Source organism: Acyrthosiphon pisum, chromosome A1 (assembly GCF_005508785.2).
Source record: "Acyrthosiphon pisum isolate AL4f chromosome A1, pea_aphid_22Mar2018_4r6ur, whole genome shotgun sequence".
NCBI lineage: Eukaryota > Metazoa > Arthropoda > Insecta > Hemiptera > Aphididae > Acyrthosiphon > Acyrthosiphon pisum.
The window spans coordinates 154,332,315-154,357,149 of NC_042494.1; the positions used below are offsets into that span (position 1 = coordinate 154,332,315).

The 24,835-nt window shown below is 32.3% G+C and overlaps 3 protein-coding genes across 3 annotated transcripts in view; 1 reads left to right on the top strand and 2 right to left on the bottom strand.

The window, feature by feature from the left end:
- The window catches only part of Polr2h (polymerase (RNA) II (DNA directed) polypeptide H), a 129,660-nt gene that overhangs the window by 91,869 nt on the left and 12,956 nt on the right, over positions 1–24,835 (bottom strand). The gene's annotated exons all lie outside the window — the stretch shown is intronic.
- On the bottom strand, positions 13,780–17,301 carry LOC103307621 (splicing factor 3B subunit 2). Its single transcript, XM_008182366.3, has 2 exons — positions 17,152–17,301; positions 13,780–16,081 (listed from the first exon to the last, which is right to left on the bottom strand). The coding sequence occupies exon 2, from the start codon at positions 15,900–15,902 to the stop codon at positions 13,977–13,979; it is 1,926 nt and encodes a 641-aa protein (XP_008180588.1). The 5' UTR covers positions 15,903–16,081; positions 17,152–17,301; the 3' UTR covers positions 13,780–13,976.
- LOC100160602 (WD repeat-containing protein 76) lies at positions 17,414–24,512 on the top strand. Its single transcript, XM_001951647.4, has 12 exons — positions 17,414–17,619; positions 18,523–18,673; positions 18,923–19,018; positions 19,096–19,238; positions 19,708–19,813; positions 20,872–21,008; positions 21,122–21,282; positions 21,373–21,466; positions 21,533–21,671; positions 21,853–22,037; positions 22,914–23,035; positions 23,997–24,512. Exons 2-12 carry the CDS (start codon positions 18,543–18,545, stop codon positions 24,159–24,161), a joined length of 1,479 nt encoding a protein of 492 aa, XP_001951682.2. The 5' UTR covers positions 17,414–17,619; positions 18,523–18,542; the 3' UTR covers positions 24,162–24,512.

Here is a 24,835-nt window from a genome sequence, read left to right on the forward strand (position 1 = left end):
TAATTTAAGCTCAAACTCTATAGAAAAAAGTTTTCTATACTTTTATTTAATTTATTTTAGCAGAACCTGGATGGTAGATAAAAGCAATTTAGTTCTAATTTTTTATAACAACTTAATAGCCAATTTTATTTTCAAAGTATGCAACAACCTCCTTCTTAATCGCCTCTCTAGTTATCTTATTTATATTATGTACCATATGCTCTTATATCACGTTATAATGTACCTATTTGTAAATAAAGTTTGCTACAACAACAAAAGTTGAGTCTGTTGATATTTTATTAATTCGACAGTAGCTACTAGTGAGTTTGCAGGGTCGTTTCTACCCTATTTTTATTATTAGTTTTCAAAAGCGCCGGGAAAAACAAAAAAAAAAAATAAGGAAAAACGGTTTTTGACAAAATTAATTTTGGTTTTTGCCTTTTTGGTGTAACACTAAAACAAATGATGGTAGATACATACATTTTCACTGAATGTTTATATTAGAATTTTCAAAATATTTTGGATTGTTTTGAGATGTTATTATACGGTCATTTTCAGTTTCCAAATTTTTAGTTTTTTTCTATAAGTGTCAATAAAATTGTATTCGTTAGATAAAAAAGCTTCACACTTTAATACAAGGCTCCTAGTAAATTGTTACAATGGTAGTTAAAAAATATTAAAAATACATGATCACAATTTTTTTTTATATAAGTATTTGAAGTTCGAATTTTGACAAAATACGTAAAAATCAAGAAAATGTGCAAATTATTTTGTGTTAGAAATTCATAAAAAAATGTTCTTTTTAAATCAAAGATTTGAAAATTTAATACAACATTCCTCATGTTTATTATTTTATCAAAAAAAAAATCTCTACTGGAAAGTCAAATTAAATTTTTATGAGCGTTTGAAATTCAAATTTTTACAACATCGGATTCACTCTGTAATTTAAAAACGAATAACTGGATACTTAACAATTTCACTGAATTTTTATATTCCTGTTTTCTATACGCCATGAAATGATGAAAATATATTTACTCTTTTATAGCTGTTAACGGACATTTTCAGTTTTTAGTTTATTTTATCTATAAATATCAATAAAATTTTATTTGTTGGGTAAAAAACCGTGAAAATTTAATACAAGACTCCTGATGTATTTTTACAATAGCAGTTGGAAAATATTTAAAATACATAGACACATTTTTTATACATTTATTATACGTCCTCACATAATATATAATCGAAGGATATATTATATAATATATACTTACATGTAGTCTAAATATTTTAAAATTGTTGTGTGTGTATAAAATAATAATATACAAAATAGAAGTTTCAAATCCCTTTAGTTAGTAATTTTTTAATTAAGTACAGCAATTTTACTCAGCTCGTCGAAGTAAAAATATTAAATTTTTGTAAAATTTCAAACTTCTAATTTTATTTGGTCAGGTTAGGTTAAATATCTAATTTTAACTAAATATTTCATTAAATATACATTCCATATAATAATCCTTGATTTAATCGTTTAGTTGACACGAAGGTTTAATCTAAGACCTTATAATATGTATTCAAAAATAAATATATTAAGATTAAGCTATGTGCGATTTTATCGATAATATTTTATTTGGTTCCAATAATTTTGACCACACATATTATTTATGTTTGGATTTTCTACCGAATAGTTACTAGTAATAGTGATGTTGTGTCCTCGGTTTGCGAGTTCTTGGATATATGGTTGGTAAACCACGGTGTGACTATAAACCCTTGGTGGGGAGGGATCAGAGCTAAGATGTTTGCCGTGTGCCCGTGTCGGCTGTAGAAAACACTGTTACAGTAATAATAACAGTTGCAAATAAAACAATCATTATAGTTATATATTTAGCTTATTTTAATATTATTAATAAGTATAATATTATATAATAATCCGCATCGAACTCCGTTTTTCAATATTTTAGTCTAAAACCTTATAATATGTATTCAAAAATAAATAAATTAGGATTAAGCTATGTGCGATTTTATCGATAATATTGTATTTGGTTTCAATAATTTTGACCACACATATTATTGAAGAAAACTATAGTTTTTGTATTGAATAAATTATTAAAAGCTTGCAAGACGAAAGGAACCTGCTGCAGGAAACAAAAAAATAAGATATAAAAAAAAAGTTTATACGTAGAATAAAATATAATATTAATACGATTGATTTTAAGTAATTTGAACTATTTACTAAATGTGAAAGGCGAACGATTTCTCGAACATTTGGTGCATATATTATCATAATATATTATAATATATAGTCACGTCTTTTACTTTCCGGCAGCTGCGCATTTGTCTGCGGGCGACCTCATGTGAAAATATACGGAAAATAATTTATTTTCAAGTAGGTACCTACCTGATACCGATCTATATAATCATAATATACTTGCAATTTTTATCAAAAACAATATTTTATACCAATAACCAATGAGTATACAAGTATAATATTACTATACTCAATTAACGATTTAATAATTATATACGTATACACAATTATTATTGTCACATCAAGTAGACGCTTTCTTCACAGTATCATGTTATACACCTAATACCTATGTGCTACGCGCCTACGCAAATGTATTACACTCTCCACTCGGTAAAGGTCATACCTATTGTGCGGTTTTGTCTATAATTATATTATTGTATACAACTGTCAAAACACACATACCGTCGAAAAGTGGTCTCCAAGTACATTAATAGATACCTGTTCAAGATTTGTTCAGATTAGGATATATTACAACTGAAGTGAATAATTATATAGTCGTTAAATCTGTAAAAATTGATTTATACTTTCGACAAAACGAAAAAAAGCAACAACAGTTTTTTGTGATCACAAATTTTTTTTATTTATCAAACAAAAACAATATGAATTATATGTAATATAAATATTGAATATAATTTCAAAAACGGTAACAATTTTGGAAACAGTTGCCGTTATTATACAATTTTGTATGCTCAAAAAAAAGGTAGAACAAAAAAGAAAAAGCCGAAATTTATAAAGTGAATATTATTTGAAATATGTAAAGAAAATTTAATGGGGGGAAAAAAAAATACGACGGACAGGAGACACAATAAACTTGGGAGGGGAGGATACGAGATGGCGATTTGGTGCGGATATGCAATGATGTGGCCACTGGTCACCTCTGCGCGTTCCCACGACCGGTCCCCCAGGTTGACGAGTGTCACGGGCGCGTTTGCTCGGACGCGTGGACGACCTTGCCCAGCTGGCGAGGCCAGACCGAGACGGCCACGGGAGCGGCTACGGTTGACGGCCACGAGCGGCGGCTATATAGTGCGCGATGTCATGCGCGTCGACGGTTGACGGTGACGACTCTGACGACAGACGGCGAAGACCAATAGACACGCGGAGAGAGTGAACAGAGATTTTGGGCTGCGGAACAGTCAGCTGCGACGCGGCCGATGTGGGATTACCGCGGGACGAAAAGGCGAGAGTCGTCGGATCCTCGACTCCCGGTAATTTTCGCCCTGGCGTCGTCCCTTCAGCCGCGTCTCCGTCCGCCGCCGGACCATGAAACAGACTAACCTAACCTAACCTAATACCTAAACTAACTAACCTAACCTAACTAGCCTAAGTTTCCTCGGGTCCGGCGGCGCTCACGTCCGTGTTCCTAACACATATAATCTCTGTACCACTCACCCCGTGCCAAAGTCTCCGCCGTTGCCGTCGAAACATCGCCGTCGTCATCGTTGGTAACGTCGGGGCGGAATCGTTGCCCGCGTCGGTACATATGCTATATAGCCACCGCGTAGTCGTCGTTGTCGTCCGTCGCTCCACGTGACCGTAACTGCAGTCGGCCGTTCGCCAAACCGTCAGAGGGTCTCGCGCGTCAACTACGGCCGAGCGCGCAACGCCCGCGAACCCGTCGCGCTGGGGGTGGTCGGAGAACGTGCGCGGGTGACTTACCGCCGCGCACCTTCCGTGCTCTTTCCCGTATCCTCCCCTCATTTGTGTCGCCGTCATCCTGTCCGTCGTCTTCGGCCCAAGTGGGCTGTGCTAGTATGTGCTAGTGGTTTTACAGCCGCAACAAAACAACACGCGAAAAACGCGCTTTACACTCTTCCACGTCGATTTTCTACGCGGAGAAACGGGTTTTTCGTGTTCTGCTGCAGGGTCCACATTGCCGAACAGCTCATCGCTACTATCTATCACAGTTAATTCCTTGGCTGGCTGTTCAATGTCTGCACATAATACTTCAGCAGCAGGCATCACTACGTCGTCGACAGGTCCATCCTCGGAACTCGGAGTTGGGTCGACAGTCACCAACTCCGAGGGCGGTGCGTCGCCACCCGACTGCGCATAGCTGCAGGCTGATACATCGTCTTGAACTACTGATATATCTTTTAAACCATCGTTTTCTTGAACCACGTAGCCGAGTGGTGCTGTTTCGGGAATCAGAGCTACAGGCTCCGACTTTGCGAGAAACAGCGCATCGCCACTCGGCAATTCACTGTTCAAGACAATTGACTCCTCATCGAAATGTTCTTCTTTCTCGTCGTCCTTTTTGGTTGCGTCTTCTAATTGTGCGTCATCTAGGATAGAAGTTGTTTCTTGAGGCTCTGCAGGTTCTTGGGGAGCCGTATCCATACGAATAGAAGAAATATGAGGAGTAACAACTCGTATTAGGTTTTCATCGTAGCTTTCTTCTTCATAAATGCGTTCCACTATACGTATTACAATTACTTCGATAATTTCGAGTATTGTGGTCTGTATCTCGTTGCTGTTATTGACAGCCATTTTTGATTTAGACGTAGATAGGTACCTATATGTGTCGGTCTCAATTGAGAATTGCTAATGAGCTAAATACAAGTGTTCTACCACAGAGACCGATCAATTCGAAAATCTCCCAGGCGACGACGTCTAATATATTATTATACAGCCAGATAGTACGTTCATCGTTCATCGGCCCGCAGCATTACATTTTCGAGTACGTTAAGTTTTCTAAAGACCATTATTATTATTGATATATTATATATAGTTAGGTACCTAATATTCTGGTATTACGATTTGTATTATTCTATGACTCGATTTATACTTTTAGGCTTAGCTGCTCAGAATCTTAAAGTTAGTTTATTTGTTATGTTAAATAATATATAACTGGTAATGTTATATATTTGTGTAACCTTTTTGACTTAATCCTAATTGAATATTATATACTTTTAGTGTGTTATTCATGAAATGTTGATATTATCTTCAAGGCCGCAGTTGGAACGAATTTTCGGGAGGGGTTTAAAACTAAATTATATATTTTCATAATATAAAAACCAACTAAAAAAGAAATGTATATAGGTATTATAATAATTATCTAAATAAGGTTTTTTATGGATTTCCTACAAGTGTGATAAAATGTGTATTTTAAATTAAATATTTTTATAATATAAAGTCTAGTACCTAATCTTTTTTTTTTTTGCGAAACATTCGATCACATCATTTAAATTTGTCTATTTACACTACTACACTCAAAATAGCTAGACGTGTAAAGGCCCTGTCACAGTGTCACATACGCATCCGATTCGTCACACCCATCCATGTACTGGGAAATACGAACTTAATGTTTTTCAATGCATATTTTATTCATACTCATCCGATCTGAATCCGGTCTGAGCTTTCCGAGATCATTCCGATGTACTTGGTCTGACGAGTTTCGTTAATAGTTTTATTTAACTTTTTCATTGTAGAAAATATACCTACGTTCTGGTGATGATGCCATAACTGGTAATGTAGCTCATAGTTTCAAAAGAAAATATATAATTGGAAAAAATTCATAATTTAAATGTAATCTTTACTGTTCAATATGTTATCGTCATCCGTCGATAAATCGTTCGTTACTTTTATATTATATGTATAGACAGTGCCGTATTTACGGGGGGGGGGGGGGGAATCCATGGGGTCCCCCCATTGACTCGTGTCTCGTACTTGTTAAATGTTGTGTTTTTACATGATTGAAAAAAACAAATATTATTACATGATATGAAGGATTTTGTAGAAAATTTTCGAAGCTTCAGTTATCAACATTTTCAATTAATATCGTGATTTTTTTCGTTATCAGTTTGGTACCGAAAATGGTTGCGACTCCACAACCGCACATCCGCATAAGGTGCTCATCAAATTTTCGTTCGGCAAAACAAATGTTGTGTACTTTACTTTAACGTTAGAGTGAATTGACCTCTTATAAAACACGAGGGCAACAACATTTATCTGTGTTTGACACGCTGGTTTTTCTGATATTTTAATTTTTATACGAGTTATGATCGTTTTAAATAGTGCAATATTTCACATATTTGTGAGTTACCTGATCGCTTAAAATTATTAAAATAACATAAAAAACCAAAGCAATATACATTGTACAACAATAAAAAGTATTACGCTGATCACGTTTCTTGGCGCCAGTCTTACTTAATCGAAATGCGAATGTAAATTATTTAAATTTAGATTTACTAAGTTTGATATACCTATCTTAAACTGTGTGTAAATGTAAAAGGGCATATTGGGTCAAATGCAACGTAGAAAAAAACTTGAGTACCTACTGAATTGAATTTATGAACTACTGAAATTTGAAATAATATACCATCTATATTTTAAATCGTGATAATCGTCCCATAGACATAACGTAACGACAATGAATAAAATATACTCTCTCCAGTTTCCTTGTATTTAATGTATTTTACGTTTAATGTATTTAACATGAACGTTAAACGATTTAAGCTCATTTTGGATGTAGGTACTTTTTGTCAATCCTACTGATGGACCTGATAACGTGAAAAGACTTCTGAAAACTGATTTGAGTTCGTTAATATGTCTACTTGAGATCGATAAGGTCATATTTTAAGGGGCGATTGTAAGCTCCGCCAGAATACCGGTTGGATAAAAAGGTAATGAAAAGGTCTAATGTAAACTCCGCCAGTTTTATTTTCTTACCAGTAATGGGTATATGGAAACTCTGCCAGTATTAATTAGGCCTTCCTTATATAAAACTAAATGATATATCTCTAGTAAGTAAACTCAAAAATTCAAATAATTTACAACTTAATAAAATATATGAATATACACAAAATTATGTTATCAAGCAAAAAGAACAGAAATGTTTGTGTTTTTGTTTTGGATTATTTTTATTTTATATTAACATAGTAATATTTACGTATATAATGTTTTTAACTTGATAGATTTTTTTAAAATCAACTGAGAAAAGCTAAGTTATTTCAACTGTAAATTAAACTAGTTAAGTTCATAAGTTGATTAGAAAATAAACTAACAAGTTAAATTAAAAAGTTAAAAAAAAATTAACCTTTTAACTTAACTTTAACTTTTTAACTAGTTATTATTACCAAAGATGGGTAACCTTTGGTAATAATAGATACGTATCATCAGACTATCAACACTATTCACTGTTAACTTTAAAAGTTCTTCTAGTTAATATTATAACTACTAGGTATTTTTGTATATTTTAGGTTATATTATACTATTATAGTGTATATTTATGCAATTTTATGTGCTCAAAAATCCCAATCTTGATTATTATTATACAGTTATTATCAGTAAGTTCTCACTATATTGTAGTCAGTGGACAGTTTGGTAACGCATTACAAATTACAATCATCACCATTTGGAAATTGTTGATAATTAGCAAGTGTAATTTTTTTTTTTTTTAATTTAAATATCATCGAAAAGAATGAAATTAGGTGGCAAAGAAATACAGAATATAAAAAAAGCAAAATCCAAACACTTAAAATTGGAAGAAATTCTAAAGTATCCTTATAAACTATTATATTATTATCAGGGCTGTGAATTTAATGCACTAAAAACCTTAAAAAATGCATTAAAAATTTCGAAAAAAATGCAAAATATGGACTGAAAATGCAAAATATGCACTTAAAATGTAAAAGAAAAGGAATATAAAATGCCAAAAATTATAGTATAAAATTCATTTAAAATGGTTTTCAATTTAATTTTTACATTTATATTAATATTAGGTACAGGATATTAAACATTAGTACAAAAAAGTGTTTATTTATTAAAAGAAAATAATAAAAATGTTGATTGAACTAAAAACTAGAAAATGAACTAAAAAAGCAAAATATGACCTAAAAATGCGAAAAAATGACCTAAAAAATTTAAAACGTCAAAAAATGCAAAAATATGCAAAATAAAAGTTTCATAGATGGATTTGTAGTTACATAATTCACAACATGTACTTACAAAGCTGTTTTACAATCACCAAAAAAAAATGCACTTTCCTATAAATTCACAGCCCTAATTATTATATTATTAAACAAGAAAAATTTGTTTTGTATCATTAGGTACACAATACCAACATTAAATTTAAAAATTTTTATTAAAATATCCACAATTTTATATTCTAACTTCTAAGCTAAGTGAATAAGCTAATAGCTATGGATATTTTAGTTTATATGTGTGCTTTTAGGTATGTGTATACATTCAACATTGGCTCTATTTTCTGGTAGTAAAATGTATGTAAAAGTGTCACTAATAATCTCTATACAAGTACTCCTACCTCTATAGATTAGAGATTCCTCTACTATTAGTACTTTATACTGGGCAATGGCCAATGGCACATTTTACGAAATTATCATTTTGTTTCCTACATATAAAAATCGAATTGCTTGTATAGTTTCAGTCGTTTTTATTAGTTTCCATAATACCTACAAATAGAAAAGTAAATACAAATTATATTTTATATAATTGATTAAGTTATCAATTACCTATATTGTTTTTGTAATTTAATTATATTATTATAATATTATATAAATATTATAAATGCCAAAAATATTCACCCTTTTGTATTTTATCCTTTTTTTTTTAGCAATTATTGGTATTTTGGTGGGGGCGGGTTATAACTTACGTGGCGGCAAAATATGTGTGCCCCAGGTGGTATTACACCTTAACATGACACTGGGTAAAAAGTCTAAGCACCAAGTCAGTCATAAAAAAAAACCTACCAATTGGTCATATTATATTTGATGGCATTATTAATTATAATTGACTATTGTCTCTTAATCGACACATACCTAATCATAATGACATATTGACCTGTACTGACTTATTTGACGTATAGGTAAAAATAATATAAATAAATAACTCACACATTGTTTGGAAAACGTTGTTTATTACACACTGCACGCTGAAAAGCGTACTTACGTTGTATAGGTAAGTAGGTACATATCATTTGACATTTTTGTCGTTAGGCGGCATTGTTACAGGCACGAAAATAAACCGTGCGTACACTTGGATGGGCCGTCTCAGGCAAACATCTTCTTGACCATGTCGCCGTAACGGGCGTTCTGGGCGTCCACACCGCGCGCGGCCACGTCCCGGTAACGCTCGGCCACCGCGTTGCCGGGTTCGATGTCCAGGGCACGGACCGCGTCGACCAGCGCGCCCTCGAACATGCGGAGCTCGGCGGACGCCTGGCACCGTCGAACCAGGGCCTTGACGTTGCTCGGTTCGACGGCCAACGCCTTGCCGGACAGCCGGCGGGCGTGCTCGTAGTTGCCCAACCGCAACTGGCAGGCAGCCATGTTGTTGCACACGACCGCGTACATGGCATCCCGATCGCCGCGAACAGCGTCCACGTTGCGGACGAACAAAACCGCCCTGGCCGCCCGGTTGAACCGGTGAAACGCGTCCGCGAACCGGCCCTGTTGGTACAGACGATTGCCCACGTCCTTGTGCCGGGCCGCCTCCGTCAGTTTCAGCCTGTCGTCGCCACGCCAGCCAGCTCCGCCAGCCGCCTTTCGCACGGCCGACAACCGGACGCGGCCGTTAACGCGGCCACCACGTCCATCGCCCAAGCAAAACTCCCGGAGCTCACCTGGTCGCATACCGGCCACCACCGCTTCCAGGCCTCTGTCCACCACGCAGTCCGCTTCGCCGAGCACAAACACCAGCGTGCGATCCGTCCCGTCGAACCACGTGGACGGACCGCAGTCGGTCAACGGGGCCTGCAGCCGCACGTCCGTCAGCGCGACGCAGCACTCGTCTCCGGTCAGCGGTCGAAACACTGAAGACGGCTGCGTCGACTCATCGTTGTCGGTCAACGGACGCTGGTCGATCACCTCGCAAACGGGAATCCTGTTCATTTCTGCGCAGCCGTCACGTTTCGCTGAGGGCTTCAAGCAGGCTTTGGATCCACGAGATTTCCACGCAGTCACTGCAATACCTGCATGTCGCCATCATTAGTATTAATTTTTTTTATTTACAATATAAACGCACGTATGAGCTCAAATACATTATATTATTATGATATTATTTAAGTACCTATACAATAATATAATAATATATTAATATACCTATATACCTATGGCAAGTATTTTATACTAAATAATAAATACAATTTAACAAAACCTTAATATAAATAGGTATTATACACCAAGAACAAAACAAATAAGTACAGTATACACCCGTCATAAACGGAGTTAAAGGAAAACTTACTGTTAACCAGTGGCGTAGACAGGCATTTTCATAGGGAGGGGGATATATGGTCATCATTTTTAGATAAATCACAAAGTAGTGCCCCCCACAATAATATATTATATATAAAAAAGTGGGCAAGTAGGTATAGATGCCGTAGGTACTATTGGCGTCTAGATATGTAAATTTAAAAATTGATATGGGATATGGAAAAAGTAAACTAAAAAAATTAAAATTTCTGTTAATTAAAATTAGTCAAAATATTTTAGTCAATTTTCACGTGGGAGTAGAAAATAATAAAATAAAAACGTTCGGTGAAAATTTCAAGTACCTACGGTTATTAGTTTTTGAATTACAATAAAAATAAGAAAATTCCTATGAAATTTTGTTAATTTACGGGCGAATATCTAATGTCTAACTTCAAACGCTCATAAAAAAATATTTTGGATTTACGCTCAACTTTTTTTTTAATTTCCACTAACCACTTATGAGAAATCTAGTACCTATTAGATTTTTAAGTTTTTTGACCAAGCAAAATAATTTGTAATTATAATAATATATATAAAAAATCGAAGTTCTCTTCTACCTATAAATAGCTTGTATTAAACGTTCAAGCTTTTTTGCCCAACAAATACAATTTTATTGACATTCATGTACTTACAGTAATTTGTTATAGAGCTAAAAAACGATTGAGCATATTTACCTTTTTAGCAACACGATTGAGCATAGAATATTTTATGCGATGTTGCCACAGTCACGTAGCCGAAATTTTGTAATTTAATATTTTCACGTATTATTACAATTATTATACCAGACGCGAGCCGTGAGCTGAGCCCAGCTTTATCGACAATGTTTACGATTAATAAATTGGTTCCGGAGGCCGGAGCAATAAAGTTCCGACGTTTTAAACATTTAAAATTGGGGGAAAATATAAGATAATAAATTGAGATCTAATTCCAAAATTATTTTAGAAATAATATCAGTGTTCAATCACCCATACTCTATAGTAGATACTCTTGACTTATAACCCATGCAGTATTTTTTTTAATTCATACCATATTTGGTTTTATCATTTTCATAACTATTATTATTATTATTATTATCAAACAGATTTGTGAAATGTAACTATATAGTATATGACTATGAAATCATTTTATTTTTTTGATAATATGTTATATTTTGAATTATTATAAATATTTTTGTATAATATAGTTTAAAATGGAAAATGGCAACGTTACAAAGTGTTTTATGCTCAATCGTGTAGGTTTTCTTTTGCATTCCGATTTCCTTTGATACACCGACAAAAATTTGGCTCAATCGATTTTGTCAAAAACCGATTTTGCGTAAAAATTCCCGTTTATCCTTAATTATTATTTTGTTTTCCCCGTTTTTTTGAAAACTATTGGGAATTTTAAACTTTGACCTCCTCAATGCACCAACTAGATTCACTTTATTATCTAACATGATACTGTTGAAGAAAATCGAAGGAGTTTTACTGCTCCAAACAGTGACGACAGACACAAAAAAAACACACATCATTGTAAAATCAACGCATTCATCGCTCCGCTCAGAATCTAAAATGTATTTTGGCATTCAAAAAGTCAAAAAGTTATAGACGGTATAACGATGAAAAATATAATTCTTTTTGCAAAATATTGTTCCGCAACGACTTAAAATTACGTAAAAAATATTTTTTTGAAATGAGTGTACTTCGTCACTTCGATAAAATAAATGCAGTATATTATAATGTATATAATATGAGGCGTGAGCGATGTGCTGACGTGAGTCGTAAAACATTTGGCCGAGATTTTTTGAGGTCACACTATTACCGATACACGAGCAATTAGTGGCGAGTGATATTTTACTTAATGAGTCCTATTAGGTTTATGTTTGAAAACCTACTTACTCGGCAACTCATTACTATCCTTTTTACAATCCTAGTCGATAACTACCTTAAGCCCCGTCCAGACCAAAGAAAAATTTGTCGGAGACACGTGTTTCCAACATTGTCATCGACAATGTTTCTGATTTCCCGTCATAAGCGATAACATAAATATTTGTCGACGACAATGTCAGAAACATTTGTTTCCTACAAATGTTTCTTGGTCTGGACCGGGCTTTACAATAACCCACTTACCCACTGATTTGAGTCTCGGGACTTAGTTCACGCTGCCGCGCCAACGGGAGCAAGCGCAATGGGGTCTGCGGGCATTACCTGTGAGTATTTATCAGCAACCACCGGAGTCTGGAGCTTCAACAGAAACGGGTGATGAGTGACCAAAAAATAAAAGTACTGCAGATGTAGCCGGGATTTGCGTCATTCACAGTCACATCTGTAAAACACGTTAAGTGTCTGTATGATTGTACGAGGCGATGTTCGGCGATACTATAGAGGGTAGTTTGGAGTTCTGGCGTAGGCAATGGTCGGTTTGTTTTAACGGCCAATGACGTCGAAAGTTTGCGCTTTAACAGCTGTAGCTATATAGATGCTGCGTACACGTCAAAACGGAACGAGTGCCCAAGTTGTCGAAATCTCGTGCAGGTGTTACCGCAGTCATGCGCCTTGCAGGTAACGTCGACGGCCTGTCTGCAAGAATGCACGGATCAGGTCAAGTCGATTTTCATTAAATTTGAACTGGATCCCAAACTTTCTACTAAATGTCTTATAAAAGTTAAGTAAAATAATAAACCTATTGTTGCCTCTGCGTTTATACTATACCGAAAAAAATGACACAAACACTAAGTATACGACTTAACGATGCTCAACATAATTAAAAACTAATAATATTGAGTTTGTGGATGATCTTGCCTAAATAATTTGTCTCCAGTCCGATAGAATGGATCGTAAAATACTCCAACGTTATTCACCAAAGCATATACAGTCAAAACCTGAAAATAAACACAAGGCGGTCTGTACATTTATAACTTATTTCAAACTAGTCACAGTTATCATTAACATATCATATATTGACTATCGTGTAACTCTACTATGCCAGTAATATGTAGGTGTGTACATTTAAAATGTAATCAAATAAAAACTTAACATTTTTTTTTTAAAATATATATAATTAAATCATAATCATTTGATAGTACACTAAATATGTCATATTAATTATGCCTCGTATAACAAATAATTTAGGTACCACAATACTATTTTAGAGTTGTTTCCCTTACATAAATATTTATTATTTCGACACAGCTAGAATATTTCCATTGTTTCTATTATCCACAAATATAATTTATTTTTAACACAGAGTCAAAATCTTTTTTAAATTCATTTTTATGAATGAGTTTGTAACCATAATTCAATATTGTTCATGTATCTCTAAATATTTTTTTTTATTAAGTGGATTTCATTTAAAGCTCAGTACAAATTTCACACCAATCCAGTTCAATGATAAGATAATTTTTACACTTTATAGTGACTATAAATAGTTGAATACAAAGAGCTATACGATTTATAAACAATGTTTTAATATTCTCTAAAATACACAAGGTATAATTTAATCTTATTTGTTTAAAATTTGAAATCTTTATATTTTTTGCTTGTTTTTGCTTCTTGAGCAGCTTTCCGTTTTTGTCCTTTCTTCTTTTCGGTCTCGGTGCCATCGTCTTCCCCACCCTGTTGATCCTTCATTCTTTGCTCGTATCTAGCTGCCATAGCTTCTACATCTCCAGCTAGTTCCAATTCCGATGGATCCAAACTGACTTCAACTTCGCCAGGTTTATTTGCCGCGGCAGTTGGTATGTCATACATGTGTGTAGATGCCATCATAGAGCCACGAACAGTGTCTACCTTCTTCTCTGGTAGAACATGGTAGAGTGGTTGCTGCTCACTACTTTCCATTTCAGATTCAATCTTACGTTTTCTTAATTCAATATATTCGGGTGTTTCGTAACCACTTGGTAATCCAGACATAATTCCTGATGGTGTAGCTAAGCCCTCAGCAACCGGTGTGGCAATACCACTAGCATCAATTGCTACTTCTTCAGTTTCCTTTACTTCTTCTTCCTCTTCTTCTTCTTCGCTTTCTTCTGCGTCTGATTCTGAATCTGGTTCTCCCCACATAGATTTATCAATTTGCTCTTCAGCTACATGGGATTCATCATAATCAGATGGTGTACCAAACACATTTCCATAAAGAGGTCGACCACGTTCATCTACAGGAGGTTTACCCCAACCACCAGCATGGTAACCGAAAGAACATCCTTCAGGAATGGGAGCATTAAGACCAGGAATTTTAAGGGCTGGATAAGATGGTGGTGGACCATAACGTTGCATAGCAATAAGCCACGGTGGAGGAACTTTGTGAGCGTTATGACCAACCGGCATACCTAAAGCAGTACGCAATTCAGCGCTTAAATCACCAGGTTTCTTTTCTCTAAGTTTAGTCTCGTATTCTTTGCCTTCATAGTACAAGTCACCATGAAGAGATAACCTTGGTTTAGTTTGCAATTTAAAAAATGCATCATGTAATTTTTTGTAATCAATATCTATTTTTCCCATTTTGGGTCTAACCCTTTCTCTCATTTTATTTTTTAATGATTTTTCATCTTCTTTTTCTTGATGGGCAGCTCTCATTTCCATGATACCAGTACGCTTAATAAAATCAGGCAAATCAAATGGCGGCTTTTCAATACCTCGTTTGCCTTGTAAATACTTACGCTTGAAGCACCAATGGCGAGGTACAGGTACTGTGTTACGATGTGCTTTTAACTGTATTAAGAGATGAGGATCTCTGGCAGTTACATCATGCATTTCTACGACATCTGGTCTAGAAACAAGTTGTTTTAGTTCAGCTACACTTAAACGAGTAACCTTTTTAAATTGTCTTCTTGACAACTTATCAGGACCCTTGTGCTGATTTTCTCCATCTTTATCTCTGAGATCGTCATCATCCTCTTGCTCAGGGAGCTTAGGCACTTTCTTTAAATCTAAACTGGGCAAAGTAGCTTCTTGACCGCCATCTAGATCTGCTGGTTTTTGTTCTGGTTCAGGAATTTTGAAAATCTCAAACACTTTAGTATATTGTCTATACATAGGTTTAAGGTCGAACACGCTTACAGTTTCTTGTATGTATTCAACCTCAATTTCTAATTTTTCAACTTTATTCTCTTTGTCTAAAGATGTTATTTCTTTTACTTTTTGCTCATTTTTCAACTGCTTCTTCTTTTTTTTCTTATACTTTTTCTTCCTTCTTTTAGCTACCTTACGATCTTTAGTAGACATTTTAACTACTTGTTCTTCTTCATCTTCATCATCATCATCATCTTCATCATCCTCAACATCTTCAATTATAGGCTGTACAACTTCAGTGTTGTCTTCTTGTGAATATTCTGTTGCTTGAATATAGTTCAATGCTTGTTCAAGGGCTGGGGGAAGAGCAACATCTTCACCAGGTGGAATTAGCAAATCTTCTTCGAAAACTTCTGGTTCATACATAATTGAACCACACAAGAAATTTGAACAGATATTTTAATTATAAAATAAGCTTACGGTTGTGAATATTTTTTGAAAGCTCTCGAATAGGTACTGCTGAATGAAATTTATATCCAGGTATTTTATGTTTCTTAAAAATAGAACACAGTCACTATTTCCATCAGCAATCGCCACTATTTCACCTAGAAACATATGGATTTAATTATTTAATATAAATTACATGTGAATAATATACTTTTTAAATGTAAAAAAATTATAAAAATAGTTAGGTATTAATGGGTAAAAGCTATCAGAAATTGTCAATTGAAGTTTGCCAATAACTTGATTAAATTAACCATTATCTAGAAAATAAAATAACATACATAATATTATCACATATTATGCCAAAAATAATGCATATTAGTTATCAATTTATCAGTTACAGATTATATGACATTTAATTTTATGTATTTTTACCTGATTGATTTAAATAAGAACATAATATATAGGTTTTGTATTCAATCTTACAACAAAACAACCATATTTAAAACATATACAATTGGGTACTTGTTTATTATCAACCCACCGACAATTGACTGTCGTTTAACTCTGGCATTTTTTTAAAAAATATGATTTAATGAACATACTTAAAACAGTTACAACTACACATAGTATTATTGCGACAAGCTGATATCATGATAATATAATAAAATAGGTAATTATCAAATTTAACTATTATAAGATTTATTTACTGTTTGTCTATGAATATATCGCGTACTGGACTTCCTAACAAATAAAAGGCAAGATACAGACAGATTGAATTTTTAGATAAAAATACTGACAACACGGTTGTCTGGTCTTCTGGTGGCAGGACAATAACAAGCAAAACCCAAAAACTGAATAGGAAGAACCATAAAATTGTATTTTTATACCTTCACAAGAGTTGAAAGTAAGTTTGGTAACAAATCAAAAAAATATATAAATATAACTTTGGGTTATGAAAATTTATTGAAAAAACTCCATATCTAATAATGATTACACATGACAATTACCAAAAATGGTTTAATTACAGTTATAGAGTACAATTGGGTATAGTTTACGTGTTGTTTTGTAATTGATCATTTCCAAGGCAAGAGTCAATAACTTCTGCACGAATAAGAAAAGGTGACGCATAATGCACATAGTGAACTTCATGCAGGTTTGAACTTTCAGGTGTATCTGAAAGTTCAGGGTTCAGCACACAATTTATACAAAACAATTATGATCAACATACCATTTTATTTGGTTCCGCTTCGGAGACGAACTTCCATCGGGTATGTTACTTCTATAGACCACACCGACACCGACAGTCACGAATAAGACAATTAGACAACGCAGGGGAAATGTATGTGCATGTGTAGTTGTGTCGGTCTGTCGTCCGTGTTTTGTTGATAGTTGGATGATAAACATTGAACAGATAACCAAATAGACGCCGTTAGGATAACTGGGAGATTATAAATTTTCGCGCTATTTTTCGATAATGTTAGGTTAGTCGGATTTCGTAATTTGGCGATCGTTTCTATTTTCTAATTTTTTCCGAGTTCAGACTTTCAGAGTAGCTCTCCTCCTCACGATCAGCAACAGCCAACAGTAAGAAACGGTGACTTGCGGCTAAAGAAGAAATCCTTTTTCACAATTCACTTGTCGTGGAATTGCTTCGACATTAACCCATAAGGTTTGGTGGCCTTTACTCTTTAGTAAGGTAAGGTTACTTTATCATGATTTAATCTTTAACTATGTTTTGCTACTTACCAAGTTTCTTTTCCAATTTCGAGCACCCATTTCCCTATAGACGAATGTATTAAAGTATACGTCTTTTGAATTATACCTATAAAATATTAAAATGTATATAGGTCTTGACGAAATGCCCATTCTTATGGTTAATCTTTTTTCTACGGAAGTGCCCTAATCCTAATTATTCAATTACTAACCTAGTCACTACTCGCAAGACACAGAAACTCAGTTAATTGGGAGTCTGTTTGTCTAAAAAGTTTAAGAAAACGTTACATCATAATTTGTTGTCTCCATCTTATAAGTAACAGCAAATTGTACGCTCAGTAAAACACTTTAAGCTCTGTTAGTTTAAAAATAAGAATGAATTGACCTATTTTAAAATTTAAAGGTAAGATTGTGATCAAGACAATCTCATAATCTTTTTATTATATTTTAATTTTAAAGCGAGTTATGAGTATTTTAAGATGTTTAAACAATTTACAATTTTAAAATACTCATAACTCGCTTTAAAATTAAAATATAATATAAAGCCCATGATTGCTAGATAATAATCTTACCTTTAAATTTTATAAGAAGTCAATTCACTCTAATTTTTAAACTAGCGAAGCTGAGCATACAATTTGCTATGTTACGCACTTGTAAGACGGAGACATACAATTTTGGTGTAACATGCTATTAATGGTATTATATGCATGAAAAAATTGTAAAATATGCGTTAAATATGTTAAATATGCAAAATTATATGCATATAAAATCAATGAAATATGCACTTTTTTTGTATTTTTTGATCCTTATTATGGTTGAATAATGTAGAACAATATTTATTATATACCAGATACCTATATATAATAGTCTATTTCGTATTTTTCAGTTGGAGTTTAAATCTATAAGATGATTAAAATCGATAACTTATCGCCTTCAAAAATGGATGATACTGATAGTATGTCAGACGATGAAGATGAAAATTTGACTTATGAACAACAAAGAGAAAAAAGAATGAAAAAAAATGAAGAAATGTTGGAGTGAGTTATTTTCCCTGAAAATTATTTTTCTCAACAGTTAAGAGGATGCTACCCATGCATTTGTTGTCTCCGTCTTACACAAGACATAGCAAATTTCCGTTCACTAGTTTCAATAGTGTGCTGTTAGTTTTGATATTGGAGTGATTGACCTATTATAATTTTTTCACATACCAAACAGACACCTAAAATTTAAATCATTGTACATCTATAATTTGTTGATAGTTTAAATAACGTAAATTAATATTTCAGTATACTTGGTGTAAATCAGGCTGCAAAAACATTGGTTAGTTCCTTACAAAAACAGACACCAGTTAAAAAAGCTAAACCAGTTAAAAATACAAGCTTGTAAGTATCAGATGTTTTGATTGTGTTACCTTAATAATTTTAAGTCAACTTCCTAATTTATATTATATTTTTTTTAGAAAACCTGAGAGACGTTCATTGAGAATAGCTAATTTGCCTGCATCTGAAGAATATCATCTCCCTGGAGAATCTGAATTAAAATCTAACAATTCTGAAAGTTCTAAGAAATATGATTCTTACGAAACTAATTTTAAAGATCAAAGTTAGTAACTTTATATACTTAAATTACTCCTTGTGTGTGTGTGTGTGTGTGTGTGTGTGTTTCCTACACTTAAATAGTCCCAACTCCAAATGTTTTTCCTTCAAGTCTGCTCACGCAGCCAATTTTGACTGATTCCATCCGATAACAATCTTTCCCGCAACGATCTGTAGAAATGACTGGTTAGTAAGGGATACATGTGGTGATACTCAGAACAAACCAATTGCATATTATTGTACTACTTTTTATCCAAGTTTAAAAAAATATCAATGTGATAAGTACCCAACACAGCGACACCCAATCTATTTATTCTGTTTGTATACTACATTTAAAAAATAAATTATGATCTGTTTCACCGCAGTTGCCAGAGTATGGGCCTTTAAAAAAAACTTACTTTACTAATTACTAATTATATTTTAAGAAATAAATAGTTGTAAAATGTAATTATATATTAAGATATTATTTATTTAAGGTTCTATATCAATACCAGAAGAAGACTCTGATTTTGTTGAAAAACTGAGTGATGACTTAGCCATTAAAGAAGCTGTTAAAGATTTTCATCTGTTACCAAGTCATAAGTAAGCAATGAGTTTTAAATTATCAATAATTTATATTTTCCTATAATGCTTAAATTGAAAAATGCATCATTGTATTTGTATTTGCTAACTGACTTCACTATAAGCCATTAAAAAGTATATTTTTCTAGGCCTCATAACTAATATATAAATAATTTCATTTTTCACTATTAATATTAGAAATCTCAATTGAAAATATGAATTAATATGTACGCAAACATGAAGTCTGTGTACACGTGAACGAAAAATGTATGTTCACGTAATCTTAATACACGTGAATTTACTATCCGTGTTCATGTGTTGTATAGTGCACGTATTGACAAGTATTTTTTTAGGTGATATTGTAGAGCAGTGTGATTATTAATGGTGATTGACCTTTACATGTGCTTCAAGTGTGATAATTTATTTACTATTATTGTACATTAGATGTAGTTACTTGTTTATATGAAATAAAATTTTGCCCGTAATGTCGTCCACACATTTAATCATAAATAAGTATACCTCCTAATATTGTAATGCGTATTTATTTGTCATGAGTACAATCTTGGGTGGATGTACAGTTAATTTTATTGAATAACAACAATTATTTTACCAACAAGTATTAGCACAGATTATTTTTTTTCTATATTGTGTGTTTGTCAAATATTACATTACAATTTTTATACTAATGGGTAAAGTTGGGTATGGGAATATGTTAAAGAAAAAGAGATAAGACATTCTTTGAATTATATGAGATGTAAATAATGAACATTCTTATGTTGGTGGAACAACTGAGTCTTTAATAAGACATTTAAAAAAAATACATAAACTTAATCAACCAGAGACTTAAAAATTATTCAAGAGGTATTCACATCAAAAAATAATATTTCTGCATTTATGTTTATATTGTCTTGAATTTATTCATTTTTTATCAATACAGCAATTATGAGATGAATCTATAAAATATTAATTTAAAATTATATAAATTAATTTTAATTTAACATGTATATGTGAAAGTGTGTACATGTGACAGCATAGGGAGCTCTAATTAATATATTAAACATTATTTTATTTATATTTAGATTTGTTCATGTATTGAAAAGTCTGGATATGTATACACCATCACTAAAAGTGTGTGAAAAACGTATCTACTCTCTTGCAATTCATCCATCAGAAACTTCTTTGATAGTTGCAGCAGGGGACATGAGAGGAAACATATGTGAGGAAAAATATAATTAAATATTTTTGTTATGGAATTTATCACATAACAATATTTTATTGTAAATTTAATATGTTAACTCATAAGTCATAAGTAATAATTCAATCTTGTAGCATTGTACAACAATAGAAATTCAGAAATGCGTGAGTATAGACTTCATGATGCTCCTGTTAATTGCATTTCATTTTGCACATGGGATTCACACAAGTTGTTTTCAACTAGTCATGATGGGTCGGTCAGATGTGGTGACATTGTTAAACGAACTTTTAATATTGTCAGTAAAACATTTTTCACTTCAGAATAGAGTATATATGATTTTTGCTTGTAACTATGTCAATTAAAGCTATATTATTTAAATAAATAGATATATAAGACAGAATGGAAGAGTCAAAGTAAATCAAAAATGAACCATGCCACATGGCACACTGAATTTGAAAGAAATCTTCTCATAGGAAATGGTATGTGTACGCATGACGCCTTTTAACTGTTACAAGATATTAAGATTTTATTATTTTATGTTCAAGGTTCTGGTCATGTAGATTTGGTTGACACACGAACACCAGATAAAATTATTAACACTGCCTGGTGCCATGAAAGATCTGTGCGTACAGTTCAATGCCACCCATTGGAAAAACATCACTTTTTAACTTCATCTGGAATTGGGTAATTACTTATTGCTATTATAATATTATATAATCTGTGATATTAGCATCTAAATTGATAGCATTTAAATGTAGTTTTATAAACATTCAGCTTTATTGTATAGACTATAGTCTATAGGTAATATATTTTTGTGATGTTTGTTTCATTCACAAATAAAATAAAATTATATGTATACTTATAGAGAAGTTTCCTTGTGGGATATAAGAAATATGACTGACCAATCAATTAATCCAGTTTTACAATTTGAGCATCCTAAATCATTGACAAGTGCATTTTTTTCTGCCTCTGGTACTAAGATGGTGTCAACGTGTAACGATGACAACATTAGAATCTTTAATACTGATAGATTAAATTCAAGTGCTACAAGTAAGTAACAAAACCTTAATGGTTTTATAAAAATATTTATTTTCAAATTATAAAAATACTGTGGCAGAACAAGATATAAAAATTACCCACTTAGACCCAAATTTTACGTAGAGAAAGATATACCCTAGTGCGACAGTTCTAAACCTTATTATGTCCCCGTACCACCTACACATTTTGAACATTTTCCTGTACCACTTGGCTGAATAACTTTTCATTTTTTATTATCATAAATTTACACATTGTTTTACATGTATGGAATTTATTTTTATTAAGAAGAACTAAAAAATTATGACGAAATAAGGATTTAAAAAATTTAATTAAATGATAAATGAACAATTATTATTTATGTTATTATTAATATCAAATAAACCAAATGATATTTAGGTAATATGAATAATAATTCATTCCATTTTCTTTATAAAGGTATAGTTTTTTTTTCATGTACAACTATGAGCTCTGCGTACCACAGGTTGAAAAACGCTGCCCCATTGGATTTTACCAGCTATAGTGGCAAAACTGTCAAGACAATGGACAAAAAAAAATTTTAATATTATTTTTTTTAAAATTATTATTGAAAAATTGATAAATACAAAAATTAACTTTTTAACAAAAGAACAATTATCTAATGATAAAAAATAAATAATGGTTCAACAGTAATTTTCAGCTAATTTTTTGATGAATAAAATGTTATTCTTGATCAATTGACATGCATATCTTTCCCACTTAAATAAGCACTAAAAATTAGCGTTTTCTATACAGTTTTATGTACAAAAAAAACACATTTATTCCAAGTGATGTAACCTTATTTGAGGTGCATCAGTGCTAGTCAGACAAGATCAATATTTATGAAATATTAACTCAAATATTATTTTTTAGAACCCATAAACATAATTCCACATAACAATCATACGGGACGTTGGCTTTCTGTATTTAAAGCTAAATGGAATCCTGGAAGAGATAATGAATTCTTCGTTGGATCAATGCTATCACCAAAAAGAGTATGTTAATTAATTAATATTCAGTTACATTAAAATGGCTTTTAACAGAATATTCTTATATAGTATATACATTTCAATAAATAATTTAAAGGATTGTTAGTAAGATTATGGAAATATATGTTAATATATTGACGGATGATATTATATATTCAATAATTATATCCTAATAACTAGAATTTGAAGGCAATATAAATATTTAAAAAACTTAAAATATTAAAAAGCATTTTTATGTGAAATAAAATTAACTACCACATACTTTGACAAAGTGTCATTCAACGTCCACTAAAGTAATAGGTGCGTATTTCATACATATGAAATTATCCATACTATATTCCATGAGAAAATAATCACTTTTCACGTATCACGAATGATTCGATTTGTGTGTCGAGAAACACAAAGTAGTTGGTGGGGGGTGGGCAGTACTGACGAGAATCGGTCAACAGACTGATTATTCTCTTGAGGTATAGTTCAATATGTTTTTAAATGATCATTGTATGTCGTATCTCCAATCAATACTTGGTTGATATTATTGATGGGTTTTATTGAGTTGTACCGTAAATACGTATTAAACTACTTTGATCAATATTGATAATTTAACATAAAATATTAATAAAAAAAAAAGGGGGAAAGCATTTTTTAACTAAAAATAATTTTTACCCATTAGCATAGAAATTAAATGAAATACGTTTTTCTATCTTTATCTAAAACAAAAAGGTATTTGAGTGTGTGGTTTAATTTGAATGAAAGCAATTGCTTCTAATAGTTATTAATATTAATAATGAATTCATGGGTTCAAAAATACTGTAATAAATAAAAATATATTTAAAATTGTAAATGACCCTGATAATATAATTAATCTTTATTTTTTATACTAGTACAATACCTATGTATTCTTTTATTAAACATTTTATAAATTTATTATTTAGACATACATTATAATTAATTTCTTATGTATTTTCAGATTCAAGTTTATAATTGTGCCGGACATGTATTGCACAATCTAATGTCTACAGATATGACTACATATTGTTCAGTCATAGAAGTACATCCCACTCAGGCTATTTATGTCGGAGGAAATGGATCTGGTCGTTTGCATATATTTAGCACCAAGGAACAACTAACATAAAACGTTATTTTACTAATTTATTGATTTATACTTTTTTTATACTAATATATAAGCAAAACAATTTTTTTTTTACAAACACGTCTATAGTTTATTAAGGCTTATATTATTATATCTTTCCTACTTGAAGTAAAAAAAACTATCATTCTTTAAATGATATTCTGTAATATACTAACATGTACAATGTATATAAGTTGTAGCCTTGGCACATTATTTTACAAATGTTTGGTTGCCCTCCTAATTGATAATACTGCCTGTATTTTTTATATTTATAATGTATCTCTAAAATTTGTTAAAACATCTTCTGTGTATGTATTAGTATTAAACCATAATAAATAGAATACATTTGGAACACGGATTGTTATTGTTGTAGTAAAATATTATACCATATATTCAATCGATGCTATTGTGTGATTTAGGGCCAGTATTACAATCATCGGTATGCTTCGATTACGCTTAACCGGCTGATAACAGATTTTATTACCGGCCAAATTCGGCAGGTTAGGAGTCGGTTAAATTTAACGGAAGATGGTAATACTGGCCCTAAGTGTTCATTTGTTCTAGTTTTACTATCAGAAATTTGACTGGTATTTTTTTAGTAACTACAATATTGGAATTTCTCCCAAGATTGTTTTTAATCTCAGTCCTGCTATCAATTCAGATATCGTAGTATTATT

Coding starts and splice junctions, on each gene's coding strand:
- LOC103307621 (XM_008182366.3), bottom strand. CDS start 15,902: ATGTATGAACCAGAAGTTTTCGAAGAAGATTTGCTAATTCCACCTGGT.
- LOC100160602 (XM_001951647.4), top strand. CDS start 18,543: ATGATTAAAATCGATAACTTATCGCCTTCAAAAATGGATGATACTGAT. Junction 21,467..21,532: donor AAATCTTCTCATAGGAAATG/GTATGTGTACGC, acceptor TTTATGTTCAAG/GTTCTGGTCATGTAGATTTG. Junction 22,038..22,913: donor ATTAAATTCAAGTGCTACAA/GTAAGTAACAAA, acceptor ATTATTTTTTAG/AACCCATAAACATAATTCCA.